Source organism: Acyrthosiphon pisum, chromosome A2, assembly GCF_005508785.2.
Source record: "Acyrthosiphon pisum isolate AL4f chromosome A2, pea_aphid_22Mar2018_4r6ur, whole genome shotgun sequence".
Taxonomy (NCBI): domain Eukaryota; kingdom Metazoa; phylum Arthropoda; class Insecta; order Hemiptera; family Aphididae; genus Acyrthosiphon; species Acyrthosiphon pisum.
In genome coordinates this window covers 48821268-48836521 of record NC_042495.1, presented here as the reverse complement: position 1 = coordinate 48836521, position 15254 = coordinate 48821268, and the positions used below count along the sequence as shown (strand labels likewise).

Genomic DNA, 15254 nt, shown 5'->3' with positions numbered 1-15254 from the left:
AATTTATACGATGATGGATTAATTTTTACTGCACGTCTGTCGTTCGCGATCGCTGCGCATCGTCGTTGTCGCAAATCGATGCGCATTACGCGTAATTATCGAATAATTATTATTGACTGTTCATTAGATCGTAGGATTGTCCGGATTTCGGAGGGGGAGTTGTGGGGGGGGGGGGTAGAGATTCGCCAATCCGACGGGTATTTGTGGGCGGTGGTGTGCGCGCGGAGAGTGCTGGCGATAAACTGACGACGACGAATAATATTTACTATCGCAGGAGACGAGACGGATGCGGCGACATCACAGACCACCGCGATCGGCTGAGAAATCGGCTCTATAACGACACACACCATTTATATAAATGCATCGTTTCTATAATTTTTACATCGTATTATCGACATTAACGATTTCCACCGTTCTGGCAACGTAATAATATTATATTTTAAAGAACGAATTTTATTTACCGCGTAATGTCATATTTTCATAATACCCACGCGTTATCGTTGATGTGGAGCACATCGAATATCGATTGGGATGTAATATCATATAATATACTTAGCACTACAGGCATATTTGTGAATTTTAACCGCGGAATTGATCGATTTATTTTGTTATTTGTACTTATTAATTATTATTGGTTTTTTATTACTGGCGAAAGACTCGAGAGTGGGATGTTATACGACATAAATTTACATATATGTTATTACTATATGAAAACGAGAAAAATCGTACGAACGATGAATAAAAAATGTCGTGTACGTCTGCAAAATTCATCAGACAAAACGCGAGTGGACATTTCCCGCCCTTCACGATGATTGTGTCATCATTTATTAACAAAAACTTATCGTCGTCGCCCAGCTATCGATCACAGTAGTGGTAAATGAAGCAGGTGAAAAGGAAACTGAAATGCGAATCACCTGTACGGGAATCGAACAGTATAATCATATACATAGAATAATATATCGTTGCGGTAATAGAGCGTCCATAACATAATTTGATATTATATGTTATAAATCGCGTGATCGAGGTGCTGTTGACTTTTAGCCAGGTTTTCGAAACAGACATACGCCACGCGTTTCGCAGAAAAACGACGATTATTATTGAAAACATAATATTATAGAGTTCGGCATCCAGAGGTAGTTTCGAGAACAGAAATACACGGACGAACGGACACCCTCGTGAAATTAATAATTTTTTTCAAATGTCGGTCAAACGCGGAAAGGGTCTCCTCGAATTTTCGATCACGTTCCGAGAAAAGTATATATACGAAGCCAGCAGTATACCGACCCCCCTCCCACCCCCAAATATAATTTTGTGAGTAGGGTAGTAGGATAGTTTCTCAAAACGTATTCGGGGAAAATCGAGGGAAGCACTGGCCAAACGAAAAGCACACTCAGCTCACACATTGCAGCTGCTGATGTTACAATAGAAGAGGACGACGCGACAAAAAACAATAACAACGATTTAAGAATGCCAAACGGAAAAACACGCACTAATACTATTGTAATATTACGCGTGCACACAGACGTACGGATAAAAAGAAAACCGATAGCTATATTAATATAATATAATACAATAAGATCTACGCGTGTGCCTATACACAATAATATTATAATATATAAAGACGACAAAATGAGATCGCAGTAGAAGTGTGAAAAGAGAGAGAGAGAGAGAGACGACGACGATGCGTGTGCTTCGATATTATTGTATGTTATATTTTGAAAAAAAATCCTACGCATAATCTATATATTATATTTTATATGTTAAGTGACACAGAAAAAAGAAATCATATCTAGAATATGATCTTATATACTTTATAATTAATAGTATAATAATATACATCTATAAACGATTAAAAAATAATAATAAATATTAAGGTTTTTTTTTTTACTTATTATTTTTAAACTACCAACGCAGATACAATAATAAAGTAGTAGTAGGTAGTAGTTACGTGGTATTGGGGTCAGTAAGGGGTGAACGACATAGGGGCAATTGATAATAATAATAATAATAATAATATTTTTTTTCACTCGTTAATAAAATACATCTAAGTGTGTCGGCGGTCTAAACGGCCGCGACAAACGATTGTCCTAGTTAATATTAGCGTTAATTAGCTAAATATGATTGTTGTGAGTACACATATTATTATATTATACTAATCACAATATTATAATAATAATGTCTAAATAAATTATTTTAAAATTATTGCAGGTAACGCTTAGTCGGCGCACGAATTGACATGGGTAGGACGAAAACGGCTGTCGTCGATTAGATAACAAATTCGATAACGAGTCGAGGACATCATCAGTAGGTAAGTCTAAGTTAACAACAACAATAATAATAATAATTATCATAATATATAAGTTTACAATGTTTTCGTGAAAAATGAAATTTCAAGACCAGACGCACGGTGGACCTCAGAAGAGTTGTTATAATATCAGATGATAATATATTATTATACGTTCGCGCGATCGTCAATGCATATCGACGCGATAAATGACCATATTATGTAGGAAAATGCTGTATGAGTTTTGCCTGAGTTGCGATTGCGATGAACGAATTGTGGTCCAAATAAAATTGGAGGTCAAATTATCGTCCGTATTCGTAACTTAATTTCTAATCCGATTAGCACTCATCGCAAAGTTGCAGTCAGTGTTGTATTATAGTTAGTAGACGTAGTGGTATTCATTTAAATTTTAAATATATTTTGTTTAGTGAAAAAGAATAAAAACATTTATTTTATTAAACAATTTTAAATGCAGACAGTTATCGTCGTCTAAAAACGGGTGAAATATCCTGGAGTTGCCCTAGTGAAAATTGAAATGCAAAATCATACACTATTGGCAAAGATCGCCGGTTTTTAAGAACGACAAATTATCATACATATTTGTGTAATTATTAATTAATTAATTAAATGTATGTTCATTCTGATTTAGTAAAAATTCCCTTGCATTAAAAATTACGATAAATGACTTCAATTACAAGAGAATTGCAGAATAACAATTGAACAATAATAATGTATTTGCACAAAATATATTTTAATCTAATAAAATAAATAAATTAGTGTAAAAAAAAAAAAACGCAAATTCAATGTTTTTCTAGCACCTAAGTATACTGATTATTATATTTGTATTTAATTTTTCAAATACCATACTTCAGAAACATAATAAAAATATAAACAGCAACTCCCGACTGCAACTATGGTTTTTTTTTACCTACCGCAACTCGATATCACCAAGATATCGAGAAAGAACCGATATTGTCGCGAGGTCTGCGTGCGCCTGTTGGTTTTTTCAAGAACAGTTGCAGACGTTACGTGTGATGGCGTATTCGTCGTTTAGAATTTTGATTGTCACATTGGCATTCATCCTTAAAAATAATTGCTATTATACATGCGCTAACGCGTTCTACTACACATTATAGCTTAAGAATAATATTATTTTTATACCTTAAGGCTTATACGTTACACTTACATTATAGTATAACGATATAACTACGTTTTAGTTTTAAAAAAAAACTTAAAAACGAATTAAATAAATATTTACCCGACCACTACTAATGCTAATAATTAGAATTAAATATCAATATCGTTACATATACATAATAATACTCTGACAAAAATTTAACTCAGTTGAAAAAAAAACTTAACAATTAAGATTTAGAAGGTATATAATATTGGCTATATGATACAGGATTGATTGTGATCGATGAGTTCCGATATGTCCACTTCTTTTCAGTGCAATAATAATTTAGAAAAAAAAATTCAATGAATATTAAGTACAAACGAAACGAGGAAAATAATAATGAAATTAAAAACGAGGGGAATAAAATCAGTATTTTTTCGAACATCAAACGACGGATATCTCGTTCCTCGGTCGAATAAAACAAGCGCCGCGACGGATAATCGATTAATATTTAATATATTGATTACCGTGTAAATAAAAACAACGAATAACGAAAATTACTTATAATGATATTATGTCATGATAATCCACTCAGCCGATACGACCAAGCTGATATCCGTTATACCGGAAAATAAAAATAAAAATAAAAAATAAACAGTTTATTCATCTTAACAAATCATAATAGAAATTGCTTGTGTATAAAAAAAAAAAAAAATGAAACTGTTTTTTTTTCTAAAAATAAACATAATCATATATAATAGTAGAATAAAAAATAGTATAAATTATAAATAAAAATAATAATAATAAAAAATACTAATTGTTTCATAAATACATACAATTTAGTGCGATTTTATGTTACACGTTTTCCTCGCATCCTTTGGTGACAATTTCTACTACTAAATAATATTTATTTTTTTCGTTTGTTTTTTTTTTCATATTCAATAAATATTTTTTACGACCTAAACATTACATTGGTCTTCTTAAATAATACACATACGATATATAGATATAAATTAAATAATACACAAGTATAAAGACACTTAGAGGAATGATGGAAAAAAAATCATCAACATGTAAATACTATATATAAATATATGCGAACATAATACGCCAGGAGAAAAAAGTAAATATAGAGACAATTAAAAGTTAATCGCGTAAAAAAAAATCAGAGTATAATAATTATAATAGTAATAATAATAAAGAATAATAATATTAAAAAAATAATACTGTTTACGAATAAATTTAAAATATGAAACAATAATATTATAATTAAAAATACTTGCAAAACACAGTCGTGTTCGTAAAGATCATTGACTGTCGCGTAGTTTGGCAACACTGTCCAGTAATTCTAAATCGTAGGGTAAGATGTGCCTAGTTTGGTGTCAGCGTGTCCGGTTGGATGTTGGACTTTGAGAATGATACTCGCAGGTGGTTTTGTTCACTGAGCCGATAATTGTGCATCTTCTACAAATTAAATAACAGAAATCAGCCACAGCCCACAGGATTTACTTAATGTCCGAGTTAAACGATCGTCACGTAGGTATATCTACGAATCCACGGGTCCCGGCTATGATTATTATTTAAAAATTGTAAGGCTTTTTAAAATCAATTCTTTGAAAGATAATATTATTGTAATATAATAAGTAATCTTATTAGTTTTGTCTTAGGGTTTTTGTTGGGACATGTTACATATCATACACTTAAAATGTATAAAAATGTATCACCCCCGTTGAGTTTAAGCCCGGCAACTATAGCCATTAGCTGTTTTTTGTTGTTTTGTAGGGAGATGAACGGTTAGAACAGTTGGTTGAAACATGTGTGTTTTTAGGTTTGGCTTGAATTTCAAATTGGGCATCCGTTGGTTTCTGCCATGCATGGTCGGGGAATGGCGGCCTCACTCTCTAGTGTGCCTGCCCAGAGAGAGGAGAGCCGCCCGTAATAAAATGAATATTAAATGTCGAAAAAAAATTATATTTAATATTATTATTTTATAATCTGTTATAATAGGTATGTTTGTAGTTATTATATATCTGATCGATATGAATCGTTTTTATCGTGGGTAAACAATAATTTATAATTGAATCCAAATTTAACATTATTTGTGGGGACATCGCACGTAGGTATGTTATACATTTTACATTACGCAATGACATAATACTCATACTTAGATTAATTTGAAAAATCTTGAAAAATCTCATAAGGGGTTATTTTTTCCATGGTTTTTTTTCGGGGTTATTTTATTGTGGTGCCATATTTTATATAAGAAATGTGTATTGAAGTCTATGTTGTAAAACAATTGCATTGTGGTGGACCATTTTGGACAAATGTCGGAGGTATAGAATAAAATTCTATAGAATCTTAGGTTTGGGCTTTCACCGATTGCGATTAAAGCATTTAAGGTCTATAGACCAGTACGAGATAATGTTCGGGGTTAATAGAATTAATTGCAATAAACAATTGCCGTTGATCATTTGAATTTAAAATATGTAAAAATAAAATGTATTATATTCAGTACGCCTTTAGATAAGTACTTTTTATTTGAATAAAATAAAAACATACAATAATGAATACCTATTATAAATATAATTAAAATAAACTACAATATTATATTATAGAAAGATAAAATAAAGTCATCATTGTGTCACTCAAAATTACCCCAAATAGGATACTGCAGTTACATCGAACCAATTAGGCTGATAAATATATTAATAACAAGCGATAATGAAAACTTGATTTCATCTATGGGTTATCACTCAAATTCATAATTATGTACGATGGTTATAAGTCTCGATAATTTTATAGAATATTGGCCGCAAATCAGATAGTAATATTTTAAATGCAAAAATATTATATTCTTTTCGAAAACAACAAATATTTAACCAGTCTGCATCCAGTAATCAATTTAACAATAAAATATAAGTTTTCAATTTTTAATTATTTGAATATACATAGTTTATATAAAATATATGATAAATCAGTTTTGATATATAACTCTAATGGACAAAATTATATTTTTCATGCCTGAAGGTAAAACTAAAAGAAGGTAAGCGCAATAATTATTAACTGTATGTAAAATATAAATTGCGCAATTAATACACTGATCCTAAAATACAAATTTAGTTTTAGGTGTAACTGGTCCATGCCCGTGGGAACTATTTAGGATGTTTAGCCATAAATACAGGGGCACGTCAAGATTGCGTATAGGTACTGGTATATTATATATAGTCTTACACACTCGAATGCACAATATGGTTTTACACTTGGAAAGGTGCATTATATGGAAATGTAATCAGGTACGCAGAATAAAAGTTACCAAATTTTAATAATATTATGTTGCCAACATTCTTTTTAGGATTCAATGATGTAGTCGACGGGACAATACATAATATGCGAATAACTTATACACTATATTATGCATTTGAGTCCTATACGTGTGTTGGTATAATAATATGTGCTTATTGTGCTTACGATAAGTGCGGCGACGGCTTCCTCCAAGGATTCCATTTGAATAAGTGCCATTTTGCGGTCTTTACTGAAATATACAAAGCCGTTCGGTTAAAAATCAAACGCGCAGGAATACGAAAAAAGTGTAATAAATAAAAATAAAAATATACTAACGGGAAGAACTTGAAGTCTTTGACGGTAAAGGTGTTGTTTTCGAACGCCGTCTTTAAGAAATCTTCTGATAATGTCGTCCTGTAAAATAAAAAAAAACGAAATTGTGAATTAGCAAACGCGTTAAGGGGTTCAGTCGGCTATTAAAACGCTCACGGTATGTTGGACAAGTGGAGAGTGGACGACGGTGGATAGATGTTCTGGTAGTTTTTGGAGCCAGGCTTCTTGAATCGGTGTAACGGCGACGAGGTGTAATCTTTTGTCAGCCCCGAGTCGGGCTGTCCTTCTTTTGGCAGCTGAACAGTCTGGTACTTGGATTGCATCACTCGTATGTACTTGCCGTACAAACGAACTTTGTCCAAATGAAGCATGGCTAATGTTTGTATAGTAGTGATAGTCCGAGGTTGAAACAAAAAATTGACGTTGAAAAAAATTGTAAAATTATAATATATTCTAAAGACTTACCCAGATGGGCTTGATGCGGCTCAGCCATTTGTACCAAAGCACCGTCTTTTTTGTTGTACAAGATCTTCACACGCAATACGTCTCCGTAAACACCTAGATGAAGCACAAAAAGATAAATGGTTTAGAAAATAAAATAACAAAAATCTAGCCCAATATAAAAAAATAAAGTGTAAATATTTTATTAAAAAAAAAAAAAAAAACATTATTTGAATTTATAAAAAATTAAATGAAATGTTAAAAAAGGAAACCATGCAATTTTTGTCTGTTATCAAAAGAAGAAAATATTAAGTGTACTAATAACAAAAATATTATTTTAAAATAAGAGTTTCTATACGATATAATATTTAATGACAAAATAAAATAAAAGAAGGCAGTTGGAAGTAATAATTATGATTTATGATACATAGATCATTATGATCTATACATGTATATTGACAAAAAACATGCTTCCATCTGCCTCGAAGGTTTTAAAAAAAAACTTTATAAGGTATAAAAATACAATTACGTATACCTATTATAATAAATATAAAACGAAAATAATATAACAGTATAAGTTAAGTATATATGCACCTACCAAACAAAGTGAAAATAGCGTCTGGCGTGACCATCTACGAAGCGATAAGTTTTTAATTTTGTATATTTTTTCGTAGAAAGAGTTAAAAGGTGTGTGTCCAGTGGCGGCAGAGTTAGACAGAGACAGATTTGTATATATATATTTTTTTTGTTTCAGTAGCAGCAGTAGTAGTAGTAGTAGTAGTAGTAGTAGTAGCATCACCGTTAGGGAAAGCCAAAAACAAAAAAATCAGAAAAACAGAATTCTTTGAGTATCACAGTTGAACAATAATGATGACATAAATATTTATATATAGAATGAAATTATAACACTAATACAATAATAATAATAATAATAATGGATATTGTATGTGTATCGCGTCTAGGCGCGGAATAGTTTCTGTCACCTCTTCGTTTAGGTTGCTGACCAACAGCACACACGTCTGTCCAGTCATCTGGCCAGGGAGTCTGAGCGTGCCAGCCGCCAACGAACCACCGGGTAGGGTGAATCCGAGTGGCATGCTAGTGACGGGTGAGTTGGCGTATGACGTGGCTAGTGGCGAAGCAAGTCCGTGGACGGCATTGAACGACGGCGTCAGCATACCTGGGCTGCCTGTAAACGAACCAAAGTCAAAATCAAAGTTTTCAATACGTCGTTGCGCGTAGCAGCATCAGCTGTTGTAGTTACACAGGTACTTATTACCTTATACATTTTTTCCCGAGTCTAACACCTATATAGCTGGACGATTCCGAACTAATTGTCGATATACAATCGAATAATCGTATATTTAGTTTAGTTTAACAAACATAAGTAAAAAATAAATAAATTGTAAACAAATTATTAACACGAACAAAAATGTGTTGTTATTATAATAGGTCTGAACTGAAATTGTCTCGTATTTAAAGACATTTATACAAACAATTGGTTCATTATAAGTTATTACTAAGGTTAGAAAATCTGGGAGATTTTTTTAAAACAGTTTGATTTCCCTTTGTCATCCAATATTGAACTGATGTACTCAATATGGTTTAAAATTATACCTATTGGTTTTTTGATTTTTGTTTAAGATTCGTAAAATTATTAAATACAAACGATTTGTATGTTTGGAATATAAGGAAAACAATCATACCCAAAAGATGAATCAACAGAAATTGAATATATTTAAAAATATAATTAAATGTATGCATATTATAAACATTAAAAATTAACGCACCCCATCGTGTATAATTTGATTTATATAGTTTATATTAGTTATACCAATTAATAATTGTAGTTATAAATTGTAAGTATACATTTGACGTAACCAAATGTAAGAAACATATATAATATAATCCAGCTGGAATAAGAACGAACCTGGGCGACGGACCAAAACAGGTTCGCTGCGTGCAAGTCGGGCTCATGACTATAACTACTTGGACACAACTATGATAAGAAGACGGTGGGGAACGGCGCGACAAGGTACGTTATTATTCCGAACAGAGTATAAACAATATTGATAAAAATTAAAAATTGACAAAGTAACATGGTTCTTAAATATGTAATGCAAGTTGCAACGGGTATTTAGGTTTGACATTTGTTTCAAAAAAAGTTCCCTCCAAAAAAAATATTATGATGCCATATTGCTTCGTGATACAAAAATAATACCACGGATATAATATTATTCCTTACTTATAATACCTTACAGTTTATCGCGAAGTTTTATTTTAAACAGGACACTCAATTCCATATATTATATTAAACTATTAATATTATATAATATGATAAGTAATAACGTGCGGTATATACCACTCGTTACCACTCCCGCCATCATTAACCCAAGTCCGTCGTAATATGTTTTCATAGACTCTAAAGCCGAGTTTCCACTTTATACCGTGTCACGCAGCGCTGAATATATAATATTCAACTTATAGGTAACTTGTTAATGTCTATACCGTATTAAATGAACGGAACACGACACAAAACGATGTAGTGGGAACCCGGCTTTATATTAAATAATATATAGGTATATAATTCACGGTACGTTGCCGTTTACGAAGAAATATATATATACATATACACGACGGGTGACAATGACAAGGAAAGACGAAGACGACGAGAACAGCGAGTATAACATTATTATTATTGACTGACAGACTGCAGTTGTATATAGAGCCGATGTAGAATGGTACCAGTCTATATACGACACACGTACACACGTAGGTACACGATGTCCTCATTTTATTCTTTACCAGTTTATTTTTTTTACTTCGGAGGTTTTTTTTAGTATATACGTTTAAACTTTTTTTTTTTTATCGTCCGGTAAACATTCCTGCAGACTGCAAGCATTTTTGTACGCCGATTCCGGGGACCTTATTACTAGATACGCACCGTAGTAGCGCGCGCCGCCGCCGCGGGTACATCAAAAACGAATTTGTGGGAGCGTATGCCGAGGAAATGTTTTGTTCGGGGGCAAATAATATCTTGTGGCGAATTCCATTATAACGTTTAGAACGATACCCATAAATTCCGTTCAAACAATAACAACGGAAAAATTCGAGTTATTTGCCAGTCCGAATTCGCGTATGTAACAATATGTACCTCCATACATGCGTTTAGGTGCACGCGTGCAGCGTTTTTGTTATTAATTATACGCGAGCGCGGAGTAAGTACCAGAAGCACGCGTTCCAATAAATTTTACATATTAATATTATTAACAAATATTAAACGTATAAATTGAAATGGAACATAACAATTTTGAGTTTTAAACTAGCTGTTATATATGTATACCTATATATCAATAACGTTTCGTCGCCGGTCGACCGTATACACATCGGCGTACCCCAGAATTTTAGTAGGGAGCAAGTAGTGTTCAAGAAATAGGCTAGACTGATATTGATAATGAAAATGAAAATAATATATTATAATATATTTTATACAAGTGTGGTTTTCCGAACAGTTAGTGGCACATTCGCATGAACTGTGGGAAAGTGCCAAAGTGGTTTATGTGTTTATAATATGTTGATATGTGTATAATATATAATACCCCCTAGATCACAAAGTCGTGTATTTGAACCACGTCCATGATCGTATACGCATGTATGTATGCGCGCGTATTTGACAATAGTAAATAAGTAGAGATATCAGGTAAGTATATAATATGTACCTATATTAACGCAGTGACGTAAATCCTTCGCGTCGGAGTGGATGAAATGTCGAGTACCTGAGTGGAAAAATCCACCGAAAAATAAAAACAAAAAATATAAATAAAAACCATTTAGTTTATAAATCACTTAAAGCAAACATTATGCGCGTAGAATAAAATATACATAAGCATCGGGATCGGCATGTCTATATACCTATATCAAATCCTATATAATATATATATATATATATATAATCATGTATAGTATGACGCGTGTTATATAATATACATATGAATACATACATACATAATTTATGACGCACGTCATAATATTCTAATGATAATTACATGTCCTCTATCGTGCTCGCAAATGCTTTCCGAATTCTCGTAAGCTCGAATCGACGAGGGAGAGACGAATGACGTATTTCGTATATATATATGGGTTGACATCACGCGCTCACTGCAACCCTCCCTCCCCAAATGAATATAGTGACACAGCTTATAAAAAACACATTTTTCGAGTTAACGAAATTTAGGTAAAATGTAAATAATCTGGTTTGATATCCAAGGCAAAATGGTAGAAAATGTCCATCTTTCTGCTCGAAATTAAAATCATTTTCAACGATATGAGATGTAAAATTAATCTTTCTAAAATTATATTATCAGAATAATATACAAAACGCACGCGATCACTGTATAAGTATTATAATTTTGATAGACTTAAAAACTTTTTGACATTTCATATTTTTTTGTTAAGAGGCAATGAATTCTGAATGTACAATGTGTAGAAAACGCGGTACGTGTACGTGTATATTTTAAGCATCCTCAACCCATTTATACAATACAGTTATGGATATATTCAAAAAAAATTTAATCATTTAAAGATTATTTTTCCAAATACAAGGAGTAGAAGTTTTTTTTATGTAAATTGTTAAGTTAGGGAGATTTTTTTGAAAATCTTTATGTACTAAATTCAAAACTTAAAAGTGTACTTTCTTTCTCATTCTATTTTAAATAATTACGTTCTAAAAATGATAATAAATTGATTTTTTGAATATAAAATATTAAAAATGTGTTCTGTTTTTTAATCTAAATGGTTTATCGTGGGCGAAGCGTAGAACACAAAATATATGTCAATCAATGATAGCATAATATATTTAGTCCATAAGTTAATATTTTTCAAATTATGTTGTGTTTAAAACAATGAATTCATAGCCCATAGAAATATTAACAATATTATATTCAAATAATCAACATACTTTTATTCATAATACTATCTTAAGTAGTACCTAATTCAAATGAGAACAACTCAGAACTTCTCGTTCTAATTTCGATTTTAGTCAATCAATGTTTTAAAAAAAAATCACGTGCTCGATGATTCGCATGGCTGCATAGGAACGAAAAAAGGCGATGAAAACTGATTTTTAACCAATCGTATGAAAAAAAAAATGAATCCTTAAACGCCATAAAAATTATGAAGTTTCAAAATACGATTTTCGGAGTATACAGAGTATATCTGAATGATGTAAACTATTTGATAACAGTTGAAACGACTAATCGTCAAATCCACCTCATACATTGCAATTTTATGAAATAAAATTACGATTCGAGCACGGAAGAGGGTGGAGCGTGGTTAAATAATCGCATGTTATATTGAGGGTATACATCGAATAGCATTGTTATACTGTGGAGTGCCGAGTTTGCGAAGGGTAGGTACGAACCTGCGAGTCGGCTATGGTCGGCGCCGGTGGTCAACTGCCGGCGGGCCTGCGGAAGTCCAGCAGCGGCACTTGGCACGCCGGACAGCAGTAGACTGAGCTGGTGTGGCAGCAGCTGGTTGCCAGCCACAGAGTCCACGCCGAGCGCCGCCAGCGTTTCCATTACCGTGTTGTCGCCGTTGGGCAGCGTCGGGTTGGTGTAGTCCCGCGACTTGTCGTTGTTGTATTTCACGTTCAGACTGGACAGTTTCGAGTACTCGATGCGTAGTTTGCAGCACGACGTGTAAATGTTTTGGCCGTCCAGAGACTGTATAGTAATGCAAATCGCGATTTTGGTAAACCCGAAAAAAACAATGTTTAATTAGCAACAACGAATTCATATATAATTCATTATATAGGAAGTTTGAGTTTATAATAGCTGTATATTGTATAGTGTCGTACGCGATCTATCACATATAAAAACGAAATAATGTAACGTGAGTACATTTTCGGTATCTCCTTTGAACTATACATATATTATGGATTAAGGATGTATACGTGCCCCTTATTCTTAATAAATCTCACGTTATTAGGTAGATAGCATACGACACAAGTACATGGGACATTATTTATATACCAGGTCTCACCGAGCTAATCCTAAGATCATGAAAAATAATTTAAGAATACGAATTCAGAATTACAATAACTGCTCATTCAAAATGTTATATGTATTAAATATAATACGAGTAATTTCAGAAGGTGACGAACACGGTGAGACACTCAGTAGGTACTAACAGTATACAGATGTATATATGGTTGTAGTACACAGCACACATAACCTTAACTTTACCAATAATCTATAAAGAAGAATTGAAGGAGGAATTATGATAAAAAAAAAAAATAAACTTTATATACACTCCACGTCTACATCATATAATATATAAATCAGTGGTAATTGAATAGGGCTCTAATACTATTTTTGGTCCTTTGGTGTGGGGAGGGTGAGGTTGCGATAGTTTTCAAAAGAGGAATGATGGAAGAATTAAAAATAACAACAGCCCTAGCTGCTGGTTGTATTATGACACGTGAAATCAGAATAGTAACTATTCTGATTACTGCTGTTGTAAGTTTTCATAGAATTATATCTTTGGGCATATCATAAAGTATCTCAGACGGCGGAAGTCTATTTTTCACGATCGTGGTCAAAATATTGAAACATATATATCGTTTTAAAGATGAAAGATCTAGGTCGCGACGAGGAATTTCTCTACAATAAGAGTATATAAATCTTAGGTATACCTAAGTACGACTGGCGTAACAGTCGATGGTAAAAAATTAAAGCGAGAAAACGAATTATCCAATTACGCGGCGGCGACTCGGACGGCACGTAACTTGCCCCCTATTAGAACGACGGCGACGACTGGCGAATAAATCAGACGCTTTTAAACGAATTTAATTATTCACGGGGTGTGAAAAGAACGAGAGAAAGAAAGAAAAATAAAGAAAGTACGAAAAAAGTATAAAATAAACGGAAACAATGCGTTTAATCAACGATTGCCGGGGCTCGAGATACGCGTTTATATATTTTTTATTATATGGGTGACGAGCACTAGCCGAGAGCTAAATATAATTACGATTTTTTTAAAAGTGGCTCGGTGCGGAAAAGTAGAGTAGGTAGGCTAGGTTGTAGGGTATATATAGGTACATATATATATAAATAATAGTTGTATAACTGTATAATATATATTATATAATTAGTAATTACATTAAATATTGTCGCCCGGAAACGTTAAAAGTGTGGTGTGGGAGGTATATAGTACGGAGAAGTGTATAATATTTTAATAGTAGGTAAGTATAATACAAAGTAAAAGCACACACACACACGCATGCACGCGCACGCGCAGGTTGTAAAGGTGCACGTGTGGTCCTGAACTTACGTTGTTCAAATGCGACAGATCAAACAAATGGCCGGTATGGAACAGATTTTGTCCGTCCAATGACTGTGTCAGACATGGTTTAAAAAAAAAGTACCGGCATACGTTTGTTTTAGTATTAAACGGTTTTTTTTTTTTTTTAATTGAATTATGTATTTATATTCAATTAGTATAACACAGTTAATCGCATTATTATATAATATTACACTAGTGCATAGTAAATTCAAATCGACCACTGTCGAAAACTTACCAATTTAGCGGATTGTGCCGTGACCACGTCGGGATACTGGATCAGCACTTGGAACGAATCTGTAAACAAGGAGACGGTGGAAAAATATATTTACAAATCGTTACGCACCAGGTCGGCGTATACACGCACGCACACACACACACACGCAAGCGTGCGTGTGTGTGTGTGTGTGTGTGTGTGTGTGTGTTTAATTCCACGTGATAATAATAAGCCGCGCG

The 15254-nt window shown here is 32.9% G+C and overlaps 1 protein-coding gene across 8 annotated transcripts in view; it reads right to left on the bottom strand.

Moving 5' to 3' along the window:
- Positions 1 to 4045: 4045 nt before the first annotated feature.
- The window catches only part of LOC100162918 (polypyrimidine tract-binding protein 2), a 139003-nt gene continuing 127794 nt past the window's right edge, over positions 4046 to 15254 (bottom strand). For 6 of the 8 annotated variants that reach the window (XM_029490329.1, XM_008185291.3, XM_029490330.1 and 3 more), the window contains 11 exons: positions 15037 to 15095; positions 14790 to 14852; positions 12877 to 13180; positions 11177 to 11233; positions 8441 to 8646; positions 8056 to 8089; positions 7482 to 7574; positions 7173 to 7389; positions 7020 to 7097; positions 6870 to 6933; positions 4046 to 4865 (listed from right to left, as the gene is read on the bottom strand). In XM_029490329.1, the coding sequence (XP_029346189.1) occupies positions 4773 to 4865; positions 6870 to 6933; positions 7020 to 7097; positions 7173 to 7389; positions 7482 to 7574; positions 8056 to 8089; positions 8441 to 8646; positions 11177 to 11233; positions 12877 to 13180; positions 14790 to 14852; positions 15037 to 15095 (1268 nt within the window). In that variant the 3' untranslated portion in view covers positions 4046 to 4772. The remainder of the gene's footprint in view (positions 4866 to 6869; positions 6934 to 7019; positions 7098 to 7172; positions 7390 to 7481; positions 7575 to 8055; positions 8090 to 8440; positions 8647 to 11176; positions 11234 to 12876; positions 13181 to 14789; positions 14853 to 15036; positions 15096 to 15254) is intronic. The other 2 variants (XM_008185292.3, XM_008185293.3) reach the window with 2 other exon arrangements.